Below are 19,854 nucleotides of genomic sequence, written 5' to 3'. Positions count from 1 at the left end.
CTTTGATAATTAGTTCAAGTCCCCCAGAACCTACAAAACTTCTAAAACCTATCAAACTTCTTTCTTCAAGTAATAAAGTTTTTGCCCTACTTCTCCATTGCCCAGGTTCTTCTCCAGTTTCTGGCACAAAAGCTTGCTCTGCTCAGTGCTCATGGGCTTCCCTTTCACTCCCTACCCCCCAAAATCTGCCTCCCAGCCCAAGGCTTGGCCAGGCCACACTCTGTGGTCACCTCTGGCAAGAGAAGGATCCATTTTGCTTGATACTGTGGTACCACTAATTTCTTTCTTTTCTAGTATAAATTGTGAATGTGGCTGAGCAGAGCAGTGCTTGAGATCAGGTTTTACACATGCTTTAGAGGAGGACAGTAATTTGACAAAAAGAAGAGGAGAAAAAAAGTACAACAGGTTGATCAACATGGAAAAGTTAAAGCTAAACTACAAACTTCTCTCCCTCTGTCCCCAAATTCAGTTTATTGCTAGTAAAATGTGCATTTATCCAATTCTGCTTTATCACCTCTACCAGAACGTGAAGTTTGCAGCTTTATTCATCATTTGGCACCTTAAAACTCTTCTCATGCTGCCCAGCTTTTTATTTTTCTTATTTGGTTCCTGTAATAACCCTACATGACAGTCAAGGATCAACAGAAAGAATACGTAATTTCACCATCCCTGAATTTTTGTGCTGTAAGGTTATTCCTGTGCTAATGTGATGATGAGGGTGTAGTTGTGTTTCCAAAATGCCAGTGTGGGACTACTGAACACATTTAACCCAAAATTCGGTGTCATATTAATTAAACATTTCATATCCCTCCAACACACACTTTATTCAAGGCAATTTTTCATTAAGAAAAGAATCTAGTCATCCATGAACAATTCCTGAAGTAAACTTACTTCATGCGCTGACAGCTCACATGTCAAACTTGTGCATTTTTAACATAAAAAAAAAGAATGGCAAAAGCACATCTATTTTCAAAAGACAATTCAATGCCAGGCAAATATTAGGCCTGATTACATAGATTAAATTAAATCTACATGGTTGTGAGGCTTCCTTGAGTCTTTAACTTTTGTTCTCTTTTAGTATATTTATCTAAATGGTTCAAAGGATACATTCAAAGTTACAGTCAAAATGACAACATACATTGAAATTCCTATTTGAAGAAAAAAAGCTTAGAAAATTACAGTTCTCTGTCTGAGCAGACCAAGTTAATAGGTGCAAAATGTTTTTAATCAGAAGCAGAGATGAGTATATTTACACTAGATTTGACTGAAATAGGAGGCAGAGAAGTTTGGATGGGAAGGAAGAAGATCAGTTGGCAAGGGAAAGCATAAACAATTTTTTTTTATTTTATTTTTTTTGTCCCAAACCTTGGACGCAGAAAAACCTACACTGAATAGTTTGGCCATTACCACACACATGCACTCCCCTCCTCTGCCTTGTTACATGCTTCCTAAGGGATACTTGACAAATGCCTATAAAATCAACAGAAAATCCAAATCTAACATCTTCTCACTGTGAGCCCACACAGCCTGCTGCCGATCATGCGGGCCATTTGGCAGGCACTGGGTCTGCAGGAGAGCAGCTGCTCCAGCCACTCTCTTCCAGTAACATCAGAGATACGAGGACTTGGGGAAAAATTAACAGAGTGATCAGAAATGGAATAAAAGATGTTAAGAGGTTTTTTCCTCCCTGCAAACATCAAATAATCCTCCATGCCCAACTGACTCTAATATTATTCTGAAATAGAAGATATTGGCGACTCGAGCTACAAAAATAGATGGACAATCCAAAATATCCCCAGAAAGATCACATAGCCTGAGGGAAGAGTATTGTAAAGCTCAGAACAGCATGTGTGCCACTGAGAGCTCAGTATTTACTCCTCAGATCCTGTACCTTAGGCTCTTCATATCCCCAAATTGCTGTTTCAGACACCAGCATGAACAGCACAGGGTGGATGAAAGCAGATACACTTTTGTAAAGAGATTCAGAAGCCACACAGGTTTTAATTCACATATACAAGAAATACACTTATTTAGACAAAATTACAACAAAACTGGAGTACATACACCTATTTCCTTACCACTGTAAAGCATTCTTTAGTTTGGTATCATATCCTCTAAGTCAGTTCAAAAGTTTTCTGGGCAGTTAATTATTTATTTGGAAAAACCAAATGTTTCAGTCCCCCTCTCTGATCTTGACTGGTTCCTTACCTAAATTGTGCTTATGCTGTGAGGCTTATATGGCCTGCCTTGATCAGAGGGGATCTTTGCTTTCCCCCTAGAAATCTCCAATTTCTCCAGTCTCTGCTGGGACAGAGCCCCACAAATCCATCACTGCCTTCTCCTACAGCAGCCAACCTCCAAAGCTCAAAGACAAACTCTTGTCTTAACCCTGGAAGATGTGTAGCAGCCTTCCTGCAGAGGTGAATCTGCTTTCACAGGGGTGTTTCAAAACAAGACTGCAATTTTGTACTCTGCAGTTTCAAACAGGATCCACCATCTGCCCATTTGAGAGTGCTATTACCCACAGCATCACACCGAGCACTACCAAAAGCATCTCACCACAGCCTGGGCTGCTGTGATTATATGTGGAAAGCATCAATATCATCATAGAATACCCTGACTTGAAAGGGACTTACAAGCATCCTGGAGTCCACCTCCTGCACAGGACAACGCTGAGAATGACACCAGCATGTGTCACCACCTCACACTCCTGCACAGGGCTCAACTGCACAAATATCTGTCACAGCATCCCCTCAGCACAGGGAGCTCCTGCAGAGCATCACTGCCTCCCAACTCACAGCAAACCCCATGCTTACAGCTAAACCTGTTTATACAACTTGGCTAACATGACACAAGAGTCCCATGATGTTTCAAGCCTCAGCTACTAATTGATTTAATAAGTCACAGCCTAGAAAGTTCTTCCTACACATTACAGTAAAAACTATCAGAATCTTCAGTGACACTGCACATACACATGGAGCTGTTTACATCCTCTTGATCTGGTTGCTCGCTAATACCACCAGTCTTGTTTCAAAATTAAATCAGTCTTACCAAACACAAAGCTGCTTTTCCCCTATTCCTCTATTAAAGTCTTTTAATGATCCCTTTCATGTTCCACTCTCTTTAGCTTGGCCTTTTTTTGGCTGTTTCTGAAAAAGCTTCAACTCTCCTTAATCTCCAGAGCAACCACTTTCCCCTGAGCTCGCTTTGTTTCCAATTTTGATTTTGCACTCCCATGGTAGCGCTCACTCCTCACGTATTTGTTTACAGAACAAAAGCCACCAGTTTTTAAAAGCACTGTGGAGTGGAAAACACCCCTTTTAGGTAATTTCATTCACTTGTGCCAATAACAACAGCTATCTCTAGTCAATCCTACTGCGATGTGCAATTACTCTCTTGGAGGAAAAAGAAGCAAGACAGAACAAGGACATGTTTAAAATGTTACCTTCAGAAGATGATGTGGAAACACACAGAACAACTCCATTATGTTCTCAGACCTACGTGGCACTGATGAAGTACAGACATTTCTGCAATTTGCTTTCCAATCAACCAAATTTGTACTAAGATGGGTGGACAATGCTCGTTACACTAAGGAGAACTATAAACACTGCCAACTGAGGCATGTATAGATCACAACAAGATCTCAAAACCTGTTTAAATCTGCGGGGTTTTGTGCTAAGGGAGGGAAAAAAACACAACTTGTTTCCAGCCAACCATGATACATGTGATAAAGATAACTTACAGACAGCAAAGGGATGGCAACTTTTCCAAGGAAATCAGGGGGTTTGTCTCCATCTTCATCAAACACTGTCACCTCCAGAACATCGTGAATATCCTTAATAGGGCTGGAACAAAAAAGTGCAGACACATAAAAAATAATATTCAATACACATGCACACAGTCCCCTCCACAATGATCTGAGATTACTTTTTTGCTAATTAAGTTTGTATTACCTTGGGGTATATAACTATCATTTAATTAAATTCCACCCCAAAATGAATCAAGTGATGGGCATTCCCCACATGGTTCAGTTGCAGAACTAGGTCCAGACAGTGACTTTTTGGTATTTTTTGTATTGGTGATGCTATCAATGTGAAAGTCAGCTCTCCAACAGAGAATGCTGCTGCTGGGAGAGATCAAGGGCTGAATTCAAACCCAAGTTTCATTGCATTAAAACTGCACAGTGACACACACAGATAAGTGTGTTGCAGAAAACCTGGATATAATGGGGATAGCTTTGTAGTGGTACTGAAAGGTCCAGCTACAATGGACTCATGCACCCAAAACAATCCACGCTGCTCCAAAATAAATCTAAATCATCAATAGCTTTTAAGGGGCTTGATTAATTTTCTTTTTTAAATGGACGAAAATCTAAGGAGAGATGTGAGTGCCTGACTGGCTCTGCAGATTTGGAGCTTGGATCAGCCTAAGAAAGTTAGAGAAAGTCCATAGCTGACATATCTGAAACCCACAGGAAGTACAGACACAAACTTTCTTTTCAAATAAAATAAATTTGGATTGTTATTGGATTTATTTTGCTGGCTGAACATCCGACAAGACTCATCTGCTGGCACAGTCTCAGAAAAAACAGTGATGAGTGGAAGCTTCTTGAGAACAAAGTACAAGAAAGGACTCCAAGAGACAAGCATTCAGCTGCACCCCTGAATTAAACAGAAATACAGCAAAGTATTTCTGTTAAAGAAATCAGATAGTTTTTCTTGTGTTCTCATCCAGTCCAGTATTTATGAATGCTGCTTTAGCAAGAAGTTCATAACTTTCAAACTGTTCTTCCAGTGGACAGATGCAAATGTCACAAATGCTTTGTTGCCAGCCTTTGCACAGACTGCTGCAGTCTTGGGAGACAGCAGCACTCACCACTAATTCACAAAAATCTTTATCTCACTCACTTATTCACAAAAACCTTTGTCAGCATACAGCAAGATTAAAAAATTGGGCTGCCTAAAAGCAATACCTAAATTATAACTTTTATTATTAATAAAGTGACAAATAAAAGAATACCTTGATTTCCATAAAAATTTAAGCATCTAATTTGCATTGTTTGACTAGTTTAAATTCAGAAGATAGACCAACACCAACACGAGCTCTCATTCTCTGCTTTCTTCAAACTAAACAAGGATTCGACCAAGATTCAATGAAACATTTTATTTTAAGTTATGGAAAATGTAGGCGTGAGTATCTGGTCTCAACTTTCTGTTACATTATCTCTTGGATCAAACTATGACTCCATTATGTCTAGTCATGATTCTTCCTATAAATATCACAGTAATTTTTCTTTTAATGACTTCTATTAATAAACTCCACGCAAGAACTAGTAAAAGGCAAAAGGCTTTAATTAAGTTATATTTGAGATTTCTCCAACATCCTCTCTGACTATGAAAAAATGACATATCTTAAACTTGACCTTTGCATTTTCCCAAAGTCAATAGCTTCCCTAGTTAAACTGCTAAGTGGAGTTGCTGCATGGTTTCCAAAGCAATCCACTTACAATGTGAAAACTTTGTTCCACTCAGGGTTGAGGTTCTTGTAAACGGTGTGTGTTTGAAGCATGTCATTTCCCAGCTCCAAGACACAGAAAGGATCACTTTTGCCTAGGGAAAGGAAAGGAAAATTAAGTGGATCAGTTATGGCATTTAGTATGCAGACTCTTTGCAATAGGGCTGAGGAAGTGATTGGTTTAATAAAATCAGATCCATTAAAGCAACTGCAAAGTGCCCCGTTCTGTTGGAATGACTTGCCAAAAAAAAACCAGTATCTCTGATAATCCCCAGTTCTGGAAACTCCAACACTTACCTTACAGCTCATTTAGAGGGCTTCACTCTAATACCTGACATCTCAGACCTTCAGTGAATCATCCCTCAGTCCTTACAGCAAGAAAGATCTGTTCATGGTGACAATGACTCAGCACCCTCAGGAGAGTCAAACCACTGCTCTGAGCCAGGGAAGGAGCAGTGCTGCACTTACACTCCCTGTTTTATCCTCTGCTTAGAGCCTGTGGTCTTCTTCAGTTGATTACAGGATTAAGTATCCACATCATGAGAAAAGAAGCACAACACTGACTGAAATCAGAAGCATCTCTTCAATTAGTTCCATGTGAGCAAGTCCTTGAAGCTCTGAAGGATCTACGCCGTGTCACAGTTTAAACAAAACCCAACATCAACTGGAGAATCCATGCATGATCCAAGTATTGTACTTACAGCAAACAAACAGAGCAAACCCCCACAACAAAACAAAAAATAAAATAAAAAATAGGCAAAAAAATTCCTCCTCTCTAAAGAAGGATGCCAGCATGGAATCTATTAGGTGAACACATGTTCACTAATGTATTTTTTGATCACTCATATTAAATGAATTTGTAGTTTTACCAACTCATTGCAGCTCAGCAGTTTCCTTTGTGAGCAGAGTGGCCCCTTATCAGCATGTCTGGCTCAGGATCTGATTTAATCTCATCTCCAATGCTCATGTACAGCTCCGCCACAGACACTCCAGCCTAACTTCTATGTAGGCAACTAAATATGTCAGCAATGCAGGGATTTAGATATCAGGCAAACAAGCTATTTAAGCAGAAGCTGTCCTTTTCTTAATCCTTATTTTCTGTATTATTAATGCAGAGCTTTTAAGGGTCTTACTCTCAGAAGTTTATAAACTAAACAGGAATCTTTTCAGTATGTAAACACTGGGTATTAACTAGTCAATATTGGTAAAGTTTAAAGACCATGTGTATTACTGGAATCTATTTGTCTTCTCCTTTTCAGCTTACATGCCCATTCCCTGATAGTGTGGAAAATGCATGTAGCCTTTCAGAGAAACTGCTTGAAATGCAAACTGGTATATGCCAAAAACAATCCCACTGTATAATTTGGTATTCTGAATGCTATTTTTTGGTCAGTGAGCAAATGCAGTGTTTGAGAAGAACTCTCATGCGTACACAGAAAACATCCAACAAAGCAGAAAAAGTCATTTCCACATCAACAGAACTATTATCTAGGAATATAAAAGTATGGAAGGCTCAAACTGGGCTAGCTGTGGGTGAAGAGCTTCTACATATATGATACAGCTGTCTGGAAACCAGCCCAAAAATTTATGTCCAGGAGTAAAATATGGATTTCCAGAACACTATTCGACACCAAAGCAGATAGTATGTGTGTTTTCTGATCACTATTATTACAGCAGGCTAAAAACTTGCGATTAAAATCCATGATGACAACATACAGAAATCCCAATCACACCAAAATCCTATCTTTACTGTGGGAATAAGGTATAAGGTGGCATTACACCCATCATACCCACCAGGCTGCAGGACTTGGGGGATTTAAGACTCGTGGCTGCTATAGGAAGGGACAGGGAGGGGACACTACCTGCTCACACTGCTCCTCTATTAACCCTTGGAAATCTTTGTACCTCTGATTCCTCTGTGATTTTCCCTTTATTAGATTTTTAGCTGGGACTTTGAATTTACTTTTATCAATAACAATAAATCTGAGCAGTCTCCTTGGCAATGCAGGAAATATGGCACTGCTCTAGGAGGGCTCTATTATGGAAGCCCATAATTGCTGCACTAATCATTTATGAATGGCTCAGAACAGATAATTAATCTTTATGTCTCTCATTTCATGATCAGAAATTATGCTATTTTTACCTAAAATGGCTGCATCCTTTTGCAATTTGGTGGGTCTATTACAGCATAATACTAGGATATTTTCAGCACTGCCATTGAAAAACAATTTGTCATTTGCTTCATGAATCAGGCTCAAAGCCTGGGTTATTTTGAATATAATGACAGACTGAGTAACCTTTTACTTAAGCAGAATTTCATTCTGTGCTATGCACAAGGAATGTGTATCACATACTCCGTATGAAAAGTCTTTGAATTGCAGAATCAAGAACCTGCGTGTCTCTTCCAATGTTCATTATCCACCCACATGCTCCTGTTTGAGTACTGAGGGAGAGGGGGCCAAATCCATCACTGATGCAACCGCTTCAGCATCAGAAAAGTTTTCCAGAGGGTAAATAACCTTCTGGGCTCAGCTCTTTCCACGAATTCTGTCTATATTAAAACTCCACATATTTCTAGATGGAACTTTTGGCACATGGCAAAGCTGGGGCTGCTCTGCTGTGCTGCACTTATCAAATTAATTTAGTCAGAGAGGTGCAGTTACACTCCTAATTCCATGTGGACCTATATATTATGTCAATTTAGATATGGATTTCTTTACAAGTTACTTTTCATTATTGACAGGTTTTGGGCTGCTTTTTGGGTTTTTTTTTCAAATTAAGTTCTTCAGTTCCTTGAAGTACTGCTTTCTGCAGTAAACATTTTTTTCCAATTCAGGGTTAGCAGTGAATTGAATATACCCCTAAAACAGTACCATGATTAATTGTGGGCTTTCTCCTCTGCTCCTTTTTTCAGGACAAGCATTCTCTTATGTAACAATGCCTTCACAAAAACAAGGGAATGGGGTAAAAATGTTTTCCCTCTACCATCTTTCCTGCCTTTATCAACAAGTTATCTTTAAAAAATGACTGTGTCAGCAAATACACAACACACAATGCTGTGCCTGTGAATTATGAGCTGCTGTGAGATAGAGAGGGGAATTAAAAGGTCTCCAGAATCCTGGAGAAGATGATAATAAAAATAATAATATCCATGCAGTCACTACAGAGAAGTATCAACCTCCTAGACTTTCCCCAGAGGTACAATATAAAGTTGTGGTTTTAAAAGGTGTTAGTGTCCACTGCTGTCAGGACCAAGCACAACCTGAGGAACAGCTCAGTGGAAAATCCATATTTTTCATGGAGTAAGAGCACCAAAAAGGTCATCCCAAAGTGAAGCCTCAAATAAGCTCTAACAGAAAGCATCACACAGCCCTGTTGCTGACAAGCTTCCTCTGTCAGGTGACAGCCTGCAGCATCACCCAAGCCCACACACCCAGCACCACATCAGACACCCCAACACCTTTCAGTCTTGCTCCAAACCCACAAAACACCTGACAGGAGATGGAGAGGCTTTGCTTTGCAGGTGCTCTGCAAGCAGCATTGCTGTGTATCAAGTCTTACTTTACATATTCCTGATGGAAAAAACACCTAGCATGATGTGCTGTTGTAAAGTTATCTGTCAGATTGCTCAGGTCTAATGGGAAATTAAGATCTCCATCCACTGGACCTTCCAACATACTTTTGGCAGTCAAAGCCATTTGGTATCTCAGTTCCCTGAGGCAAGTTTCAGTGCTAGAGAGATGATTCACTTTTCCTTGATCAACTTATCATTTGCAATATATTACAGCATCATATGCTGCAAAACAGAAATAAAATACCTGAAAAATCTGCTGCCATCAGGTCCACTGCCTTTAAAACTTTGACTTGTAAGAAGCCAATGTCCTTCATGTCCCGAAAGGAATTCTTTATACACTGCAAGGAGAAAAGCGTAAAGATGTATTTTGCTTGTAATTCAGCAAGAAACAGAGACTATGGACCACTAAATAGCTTATCACAGAATCAGTCAGGTTGGAAGCAACCTCTAAGATCATCAAGTTCAACAACTAACCCTGCACTGCCATGCCCACCACTAAACCATGTCCCTATAAGCTGCATCTACTCATCTTTTAAATACCTCCAGCACTGATGATTCAACCACTTCTCTGGGCAGCCTGTTCCAGTGCTGAAAACCCTTTTGGTGAAGAAATGTTCCCTAATATCCAATCTAAACCTTCCCAGGCACAAATTGAAATACACTTATTCCATCCTGACCAGCTTTTGAGGATGTGGAAGCCATCACAAAGCTTCATCTCCCAACATTTAAATTCCAGAAAATAACCTTCCCAAAGGAGGGAATAAAGCTAAGTGTGTTATTGTCTCTTCATGATATTCAGGGTCTCATGATATTCAGGGTCTCATTCCCCATAACAATCTCCTAATACAATTCAAGTTTGAAAAGAACAGCATTAGTTTAAAACTCAACAAATACAAACAGCCAAATTGCTTGGGTCTATCTGCCCTGCCAATCTCCTCCTCATCATTCGACACGCTACTACTCCATTTAATAGTTTTCTTTGGTAGGGGACAGGTCATTATGAATGGAGAAATTTTTTTTTTCTGCAATTTTGATTATTTCAAAACCAAAAAATAAAAGAAAAAAAAGAAGGAAAAAAAAAAAAGAAAAAAGGGGAAAAAAAAGTAAAAACTCACATAACGCTGAGAAATCTGCTGCCGTTCATTGGGGTCTCCCAAGGGACAGACACACAGATCAGAGATGGACACTCCTGTACAAGGGGCAACAGCAATCAGCATCAGCAGGGACCCTGGGTGTTTCTCCAGAGGCAGCTCCAAGCAGTTGGTCTGCTTTGCTGGCAGGGCAGTAATGTCAACGTGGCACCTGGAATGACATTGCCAAGGGTTAATAAGGAAAAAGAGGTAATTAAAAAAAACAAAGCAACCAAAACTTTCTGCTTCTTCAGTGCAAAAAATAAAAACATCCCAAAATTAAACACGGGAAACCAATAAGATTCTATTGCACTTACTGTCAGATTTTGCTTTCTGGTCTGTCTACTGGTAAAGGGAAGTAAAAGGTTTGGGTTGCAAGTACAGGAGGAAAACTTAACTCGGGCCTGCCTCACTTCCCCTCTAAAATCCCCCAGTGTTTTGTGATGGATTTGAAACACAATTCAATTTCACCTGGGGGAAAAGAAAGGGGGCAAATGCAAAATTTAAAACATTAGCCTAAAATAGATTAGTTTCTTTAAAGTCACATACTCCATTTTATGCTACATTATACTGTATGCCCCAATCTCTTTTACAAGCCTTACTAGAACTACATTTTCAGTGTACTGTTATATTTCCCAATGGGAAGGATTGTCTTAAAAGTCCCCCCTACCCACTCCTTGCACATAATATGTATCATTAACCTGATGCTTCTCCCAAAAATAAAAATAAAGAAGATAAAAGAGAAACATTCATAAAAAGACAACAATAAAATATGAGCATGGACTAAAGCAGAGAGATCACCAGGCAGCCAGTTACACACAAAGGGAGTGGTTAAATGCAACAAAAAGTGCAATCACTTGGCTCAGCTAAAAGCTTTCTAAATAGAAGTCCAGTAAATGGAGTGGAACTTTCTTGAACCTCCGTGGGGCTTGGCTTGTAAGAACAGGCTGAGCAAAAGTTACAGATGAAAAAAGGGTAAAAAATAAAATATGACAAAAGAAACAAACAAAAGAAAAAAAAAGAAAAAAAAAGAAAGAAAAAAAGAAGAAGGAAGGAAAAGGTTTGCTGCCACACTGCAAGAGGAGGAACATTCCTCAAAGGGATGGGCAGTGGCTGATGGAGAGCGAGAGGTTTTGCTTCACTTAATGCCTGCCGACAAGTTTTTATTTAAACTAAACTTGTTAAGGTGTTGTCTTAATAGGCTAAAATTCCACAGGGTTCCCCCAGGTGTGTTTCTTCTGGGTAAATGGTGCATGTAGTGTTCCTGATTGATCCCATTCCAGTAGTAGAGCTGGAGCAGTTTATGCCCATCTGCTATAAATTGCATGCTTTCCGCTTCTTAACAGCCTATTTTCTGTGAATGCTAAAGGGGGTGAAAAAAAAAAAAAAAAAGAGGAAAAAATAATCTCAAAACATTTCAGCCTGAGAACCCAAGAAACCATGTTATGAAGTAAAAGCCGCTGCTCTGGTGAGTTTCTAAGCTGTCCAGTAGCTCTGTGTATCAAAACACAACTCCTTAAGCTTCCTCTGACCACAATCAACGGGAATGACTTTGCCTTAAGTGTGCTCTTTTCTCTCCACTGCTCTGGAGGTACAACAGGTTTCAAGTTTACTCTTATTAACTGCTTTCAAGTGCTTTGAAAGAGAAGGAAAATAAACCAGGCAGAGTACCAAGACGGCTCGGTGCGTAGGCTGCCTCTCAACACCATTTCCAAGTGTGAGAGGTTGCATTTAAAGCTCTGCTACACCTAGACTCTTCAGAAAAATATGACAGGAAAAGTTACAGCAGGAAAGAAAACAAAACAACAACAAAGGGAGAGAAAAAGACCTTATTTCTTTCTGAGAAAAAGCCCTTATCACTTCCACACTGGAGGTCAACATCACCTTGGCTGCATTAACACCACTGTGTCTCAATTCCAGTGATACTTTGGGTATCAGCACAGAAGGGGGATGTATCCTTACCTTGGAGTTTAGTTTTTTGTTTTGGTTTGTTTTTTTTCCTAGATGCAGAAACTAAAGGAAGGAGAGGGGAAATCTCAAGGTCACCCAGCTGCTCTGTGGTTCAGCTGGCAGTAGGGACCATGTCTCCCACATCAGCATTTCATACACCACCCACTCAATGCAGTCCACAAAAAGCTGGGAAAAGCTGCAGCTGATTTTTTATGTTTAAAACTCTCCATGGACTAAGACAGAAAACAACTCGCTCAGACAAGAGTATCTCCCCCCAGCAGATAACCTCGAACTTCATCAGATGTCAAAGGCAAAATTAAATATAATTGTATCTTGTTTTGGCAAATTGGAATTGCTTCTCTTCTTAAAAGAATTTGATTTGCATAACGTTAAAGAAAAGATGGAGTACAAGGGTGTGGAGGTCAGAGGGATGCACATGTGGAGGGAACAGCAGGAGGTGGAGTGTAAATATTTCTTCCTCAAATCATGTCTGATTTCTGTGCAAACTAACTTTCCTTAAAACATCTGTGTTCACTCAAGGTATGCCTATATTTTCTTGAGAGAAAAAAAAAATCTTGTGAGAAAAGAAAATCCACATTTGCACTGGCAAAAGGCTTAAGAAAGAAAAGACATTCTGTTTCATTTAGATTATAAAATCAGACTGCAGAGAATGCAGCTTGGTAAAACAATTAGACATTCAATTTACTATATAAATTCAGCAATTTCCACACTAACACTTCTACACTATTAAAACTAGTCTAATGATTTCCAAACTACTTCCCTCATTCTTGTGAAACAGAAACTCTTCCTTTCCTTGTTTCTCAGCCTTTTATCTGCAAGATCTTACCACACATAATTATTTCACAGGAAAGTGGTAAGAGACTTGTGATGGTCACAGAATCAAACGAATGGAGGTAATCCACTTTTGTTTAAAAGTTGCCTGCTCTGAATGAAAAGGGCAAAGCTCTCAGAACATTTGTATTTTAGGTGATACAAATGATCTCCTGAGTTAAATTCTCGACAGTAATCCTGACTTATGATAGAACAGCTCTGCTTGTTGTCATCTTTTTCTAAGCTACATATTAAATTCAGACATAATCTTTCACACAAGTGGCCACATGCACAATCTATAGGGGCTGCAGTTCTGTAAGTTAATGCATTGTGCACCCAAATGTATCACTTTCCTTTCTTTTAACCACAATTAATTAAATGCTTTCCTTCCTCTTCCTGATCTTCATCTCTCTATTACCCTCTAGTCCTGTACAGCTTTAGTTTTCATTTAAGACTGTTCCTCTGACTTAAAGCCCTCACCTGTAGCTTCTCTTTTGCCCCATTTTTTACTAATTTTGCAGAGAACTAGTACTTGAGAACAGTACACAGCAAATCTGGGATTAAAATATTTGTTTATCAGGGAATCACATGTTAAAATTTCACTGAAAGGTGCTGAGGCTAACTTCTTACTAGCCATGAAGTTGTATTTCATTTTCCCAATCACAGTTAATCAAATTATGACAGGAACCTTTAAACATATATAAATACATACAAAAAAAATGTGTACACAACAGTGCCACTTTACCCCCTGCATACTTCTTGAAATCCCTTCATAAAAGAGATCAGAATCATCAGAGAGTAGAGACAGATGTATCTGTGATTAATCCTTGACATTTCAAATGCCACAGGTGTCAGGGGAACAATTAGTAAGGTTTCATTTTATTATGACTTATTCAACGGACAAATTTTGTTTTTTCTGATTCATCCTACAGCCTGGTGAGATGTAAGTGAAGGTTTTGGTTGCAGCCATAATGGGGATTTTACTGCTCCATCCCAACAGCACAGCCTCTAAAACACGGGGTGTTTCTTATTGCAAAGACAGTTTCCTGGAGGCATTCATCATAAAGATATTGGAGGCACTCCAGTCTCAGAGCTTAAGTTTAGCAATTTTTGTAAAATCTCTTTCTCAAGGTAAATATGTGAAGGAAAACCCTTCAATGTTTTGCAGCATCTCTTTTTCCAGAACACATCCCCTAATGCAGAAACACTCTCTAACAACCTGGCATAAACAATTTAACTCTGCCTGGACAAATTCTGCACACGTTAACACCTTTGTTTATTCATATACATTAACATCCTCTCCTGTTTATAGCGTGCCTCTTCTCCCAAAGGACACAAAAAGCACTCAATAAACATTACTAACAGCCCTGTGCAGACTAAATAGAGGGATTATTTCAGCCGGCACCAAAATGCAGTCAGCCCTCAGTGTCAGAGCCTGCAGCTGAACCACTCAAGGCTGTGGGATTTTAAGTGAGGAAGAGAAATTGGACCCAGCTGAAACTCTGAGGAGACTGCAGGTAGGCTGGATGTAATAATTTAGCTTGTGATGTGCACTGACAGTGAGGGTTTGCTTTGTGATAGAAGGGTGACATGAAATGTTTCCTCACTAATTCAGAAGCAGACAAACACCCCAGGTGTTTGTGCTCAGCAACAGAGGTCCAAGGCATTCCTTATTCTACACGTTCCATGCTCTCCACAGACACTTCAGGTCCTATTTCAAGAACAATATTTTACCTTGAAAAACAAATTATGCCTGGGAGAAGAACCATATTCCAGAGTCTTAAGGCATCCATACTATCTGAAATCCTGTGTCTAAAGGAATTAATAGGAGTCTTCGTGTCACAAAAGTTTATCAGATTTGACTCTGTTGTGAGCATGTCCAACTTCATTTAAATATTAAAAATATGCATACATTTAAAAGTTTAACCAACGCAGCTGGAGGTTGAGCAGGCTGGAAGGGACCATAATTAATTCTAACTCTATTCATAAATTGACCACAAAATTATTAATTCAGATCCAGAAAATTTTGTTTTTTCCTTAAAGCCATGCAAATTATTTGAGGGCAGTTGGCTGCACTGCTGTGTGTAATGACCGAATATAACCCACAAACATTTTACTAAAGACTATTTCTTACAATGATATTGTGAAATCCAGAAATCTCAAAACTCAACTTGGAAATCATGGAGACAATAAACATGGCACCTCATAATGCTGTTTGTCCAACAGAATCCTTCTCCAGATTAGACTGCATTTGAACCCTTCATAAAATATTATTTATAGGGTGTCAAAAAGTTTCTACACTGTAAAAACAATACTTGTTATTATGCACTTGGTGTTTACCTATTCTTGCAATTGCTCTTCAAAAACCAGTGTATTTTTTCCCATTTTGATGCTACAGCCAATTTGCTGTGCTTAAGACAACAAAAGCAAAAAATTTTTTCTCCACATAGACATCAAAAATAAATTTAAACATGGAATCAGGGAATTGTTTGGATTGGAAGGGATCTTAAAGATCATCTTGTTCCAAACTCCTTCCATGGGCAGGGACAGCTTCCACTAAAGCAGGCTGCTCAGGATCCTATCCAACCTGGCCTTGAACACTTCCAGGGATTTACCTTGGAAGATTTGCATTTTCTTTACGATAAATCTACAACACCTCACCAGTGCTGAACAGAATAAGCATTTCACTGATTGTTTTTGCCACACTAAACACCACCTGCCAGAAACAAGTAGGAAAAAGAGGCAGGGGAAGCTTAGGGGAAAATTAAAATGAAGGGGGAAAACCTCAGGAAGAATTGCTCCAGCATCAGAGACTGACCTGAGGTAAGCTGCAAACACTGCTTTATTTCTTAACTCTAAACAGAGTATCAGAAGTAATGGAAGTAACTGTGAGAATGGAAGGAACAGATTCATCTTCAGCCACTTCTCCATGTGATGAGCAACAGCACTCAGCCAGAAAGAATTTCCTGCTCTGCAAAACCACAAACATTTGTAGAGCCAAAGGGCATTGTTCTTCTCAGTGAATAGTCTCAAACTATTTGAACGCCTAAAGTTAGAGAATGTTCTTATGAGTTACTGCTATTTAGTCAGCACATTGTGAAACCCTGGCCAGGTGAGAGCAGCAAACAACTGCAGGCAGGTTCCCCACCCTCAGGAAATTGAGAGTTGTGGCAATGATCCTGCCAGCAGATGAGCTGGACAGACCAAAGAGGGTGTCCAGTGGAGTGAATGGTTCTTGGTGCTGCTGCATGTCCCCAACAGCACAGATGTTGTTTAGGGAGAAGGGTCCACAGGACAATGTTGAAAACCAAAGAAAGGAAGAGAGAGGTACTACTAAGAAAACAACACTGTACAAATTCAGACAGAGTGGAATGGAATTAAAGAATCTTATAACACAACATTGAAGTGCAAACAGAAAAAACGGGACACCACGCTCAAAAGGAGCAAAAAATCCCTGGGGTGGCACCAGCAGAGCATATATAAAGATGTGAAGCAATATCACCAGAAAAATACAGAAAAATCCTGCTTCTTGATGCCACTGAGCTCCCACAGTATTTCAGGTTTTAGAGGCGGCCTGGATGTCTCTGCATTCAGATTTTGGCTAGTCAATTACCCACTAATAGGTTTTAATAAACATAATGGAAACATAACCTATACATGGCTGGAATAAGGACAGAAAAATACATTATGATGCCTGTAATGAAAAAAAAAAAAGTTGATTAGTTCTAAAAACAATTTAATTTTTTTTTTATACTTAACCCATTCTCCCCCAAAAAAACATAAAATCTAACTCAAACCCAACTTACCTTCCCAAAAGCTCCTCGTGCTTTTTGTTATCCTTTCTCCACACCTCAATGTCCAACATATCCTTCCTGTCAGAGAAGTAGTGAAAATCAAACTGTTCCCTCCACTGAGGATTTGCACTCTTACACAGTGTCTAGAAAACATGCAGTTATAACATTTACTTTTCTTAAACAGCACTTATTTTCACAGTAAATCAAAAAGAAGAAAAAAGAAATCAATTCTTCAGAACAAGACTGGGTGTTAGAGCATCAAGTACTAATGTCATTCCAACCAAAGCTCCCCAGCCCATTACATACAATCTCATCTTCCTAAATATTCTCTTTCCTCCCTCTCAATAACAATAAATATACAATTGTTTTCTGAATGAATGGATGGAAAAAATTCTAAAATACAAGGTAGATCCCACCAGCTCCATGGTCATCATTCACCATCATACACCGGAAGAAATCAGGAATAACCTTTTTGAGGACAATCACCTGGAAACAGGTTTGAATGAATTAAGGAACTCAAAACAGTATTTTTTCACCCTTCTGTGTTAAGCAAACATCCCAGTCTTGCAGATTCACAACACATCTATGGACCATTAAAGAGACACACAAAAAGGGATTGTAACGGGAATAACATCTATCTATTTATTCTAAAGTAACTAAACCATTTGTTATTTTTCAAAACTACTTTTCTAAATAAAAAACATATCATGACCTTGGTTTGAGGTCTGATGTGAGGGACAGAGTGCAGGTTTCAGATGCGCCTACATCCAAATGTTATGTTCTGTGAACTTGCTCTGTACATTTTGTACAGGAGGAGGTTTGTTTTCTCCTCCTCTGCACTTCCAGTTCATGACATGCAGAGCTCTTGCTCTCTCAAAAGAGTATTATTTTAATTATAGCCTTTCTTCTTATTAGACTTTCCAGATGAAATGTCTATCTTTTGGAACCTCATTAATTTCTTAGACTCTTATACAACTGAACTGTAGACAGATAAACACAGCCTAGAAGAATAAAAATTAATATCAAAACCATGAAACATCTTATCTGTTTGGGGGGCAGGTTCTGCAATATGTAACATATTATTCAAGAAAAGTACTTTAAAAGAATAATAATTCCCCTGCACTGGAAACCATTTCAGGTCTGCTTTTCCAGCACTGCAACCTCAACTTCTGTATTGGCACAGAACAAAACACATGTGTGATGCATGTAGCTTTATTTCATTCCATATTAATATCAAACATCCATCAACATGATGAGTGTGTTAAATGCACAAAACACTGATAACACACAATATTCCTAACTTGCTCCTTCTCTACTGGCATCAAAACAGAGCAAAATGTTAATGCTTCTGGCCTGGTCTGATTTTGAACTCACTTATCAAAGAGAGTATCAAGAACAGTTCAATCTGAGGTAGCAACACCAGTAAAAGAAACACCAAGCCCCTTATTGACTTCAGACAACTTAAGGAAATCCTTAATACCTACCTTGCTCTTGTATCTTTGATCCCCCAGTTTGAGGAGAATAAAAATCTCTGCCAAGCCTCCTCTGGGCATGTTCTTGCCCTCCAAGAGGGTGATGGTGACCAGCCCATTCCACAGCTGGTTCTTGCGCAGCGACTCCGAGAGCCGCAGGTTCCGCGTGAAACTCGACTGAAAAGCAAGGCAAAACACGGAATGTTTTGAGACCCAAACACATTTTCATGCTCACATTAACTCAACTGAAAAGCAAGGCACAATACAGAATATTTCGAGAGCCAAACACTTTTTCATGCTCACATTAACTGAGCTAGGAAAGCACACCAGGAGTGAGAGGGACACCATGCTTCCCTAAGGGTAAGCAGGCAATGGAAGGCAGTAGGATGCTATGGATTTTCTGCCCAACTGTACTATGGTCCCTGTGAAGGGACAGGGCTCAATGTGACAGCAAAATCAGCAGGGTTTGCTTAGGAAGAGGTATTTGATGTTAGTTCACCAGAAAAGTCACCTTCAACTACCCTGGCTGAGGTCTGGCAAGAGCAGACCTCAAGCATTGAGAGCAGTCTGGTACCTTGGCTCAGGGAAAAAACCTTGGGGAACAGAACAGGGAAGAAACTAAAGTAAACTCTTAAAACCTCACCGGCTACAACCATAAAAAGCAGGTCTGTCCTTTCTGGGGAGGCAGCCCAGGATCATAAAGCCCACGGCCAGGTGAAAGGCTGAGCAGCATCTTCCACCTCCTCCATCACTCAGCCGCCCGCCTTAGCTCTTTGCTAACTTTGCTCTTCCTGCTTCCAGAAACTGAGCCCACGAATCAAAAATACTGATGCCTGCTGAAAAAACACTGACACCACCAGGCTCTTTATCTGGAGTTATGGTTACCTGGTAGCCACATTTGTTACCTTCGCAGCTTCATCTTGTGCAGCACGGCTGCGCTAACAGTTTGCTAACTGGCAATATTTTATTGGACAGAGGATGATTAAATAGGCCTTTATTTGGGGGGAGTGAGCTGGAAACATTAAAACTCAAGGCTATACTCTTCTTCCTGCAGTAAAAATCCTGCCATATTTTATTCTCCTGAAGCAACTTTTAACTCGCCACACTTTGGAGCTTCAATCATGTCATGTACAGGTGGGAGCAAGACGGAGGAGAAGATTTCACAAGTCACTTTAAAACAGGACGTGTTAGCTTTAAAAGCAAGTAAGAAATGTTGTTGCTAAATAAAACGATTGCAAAAGCACCTGATGTCTGAAGATTACTTTTTATGGATCAATTACCCGGCAACAAAATTCTTAAATCATAGGTGGTGAACTCACAAATTTTTTACTTGCTTTTTACTGGTTAAAATACTGAATTCTGAATCCCACAAGCATATTAATATACTTCTATTTAAACACCCCATTTGGCTTTCCTGGCGCAATGGGTAAAAATTCCTACCTTTAAAAAGAAAACGAGATTTTGATTCATAAATCCAGCTGCAATGTAATTTCTTTTCTCTTCTTTTTTTTTTTTTAAAGTTCGTCTTTTGGGCCAAAAAGCTAAAGCATGACTGTTCCCATGGACATACTTCAAAGTCCCAGCAGATA

The 19,854-nt window shown here is 39.4% G+C and overlaps 1 protein-coding gene across 1 annotated transcript in view; it reads right to left on the bottom strand.

Moving 5' to 3' along the window:
• The window catches only part of MCTP2 (multiple C2 and transmembrane domain containing 2), a 107,488-nt gene that overhangs the window by 52,746 nt on the left and 34,888 nt on the right, over nt 1-19,854 (bottom strand). The window contains exons 10-15 of the mRNA XM_058811034.1: nt 18,278-18,442; nt 16,806-16,936; nt 10,204-10,390; nt 9,333-9,426; nt 5,507-5,609; nt 3,743-3,845 (exon numbers count right to left, since the gene is read on the bottom strand). Of these exons, the coding sequence (XP_058667017.1) occupies nt 3,743-3,845; nt 5,507-5,609; nt 9,333-9,426; nt 10,204-10,390; nt 16,806-16,936; nt 18,278-18,442 (783 nt within the window). The remainder of the gene's footprint in view (nt 1-3,742; nt 3,846-5,506; nt 5,610-9,332; nt 9,427-10,203; nt 10,391-16,805; nt 16,937-18,277; nt 18,443-19,854) is intronic.

The sequence above is a fragment of the Ammospiza caudacuta genome, chromosome 10 (assembly GCF_027887145.1).
Source record: "Ammospiza caudacuta isolate bAmmCau1 chromosome 10, bAmmCau1.pri, whole genome shotgun sequence".
Classification (NCBI taxonomy): Eukaryota; Metazoa; Chordata; class Aves; order Passeriformes; family Passerellidae; genus Ammospiza; species Ammospiza caudacuta.
The sequence above is the reverse complement of the archived record's forward strand: the minus strand, read 5'-3'. Positions and strand labels throughout refer to the sequence as shown.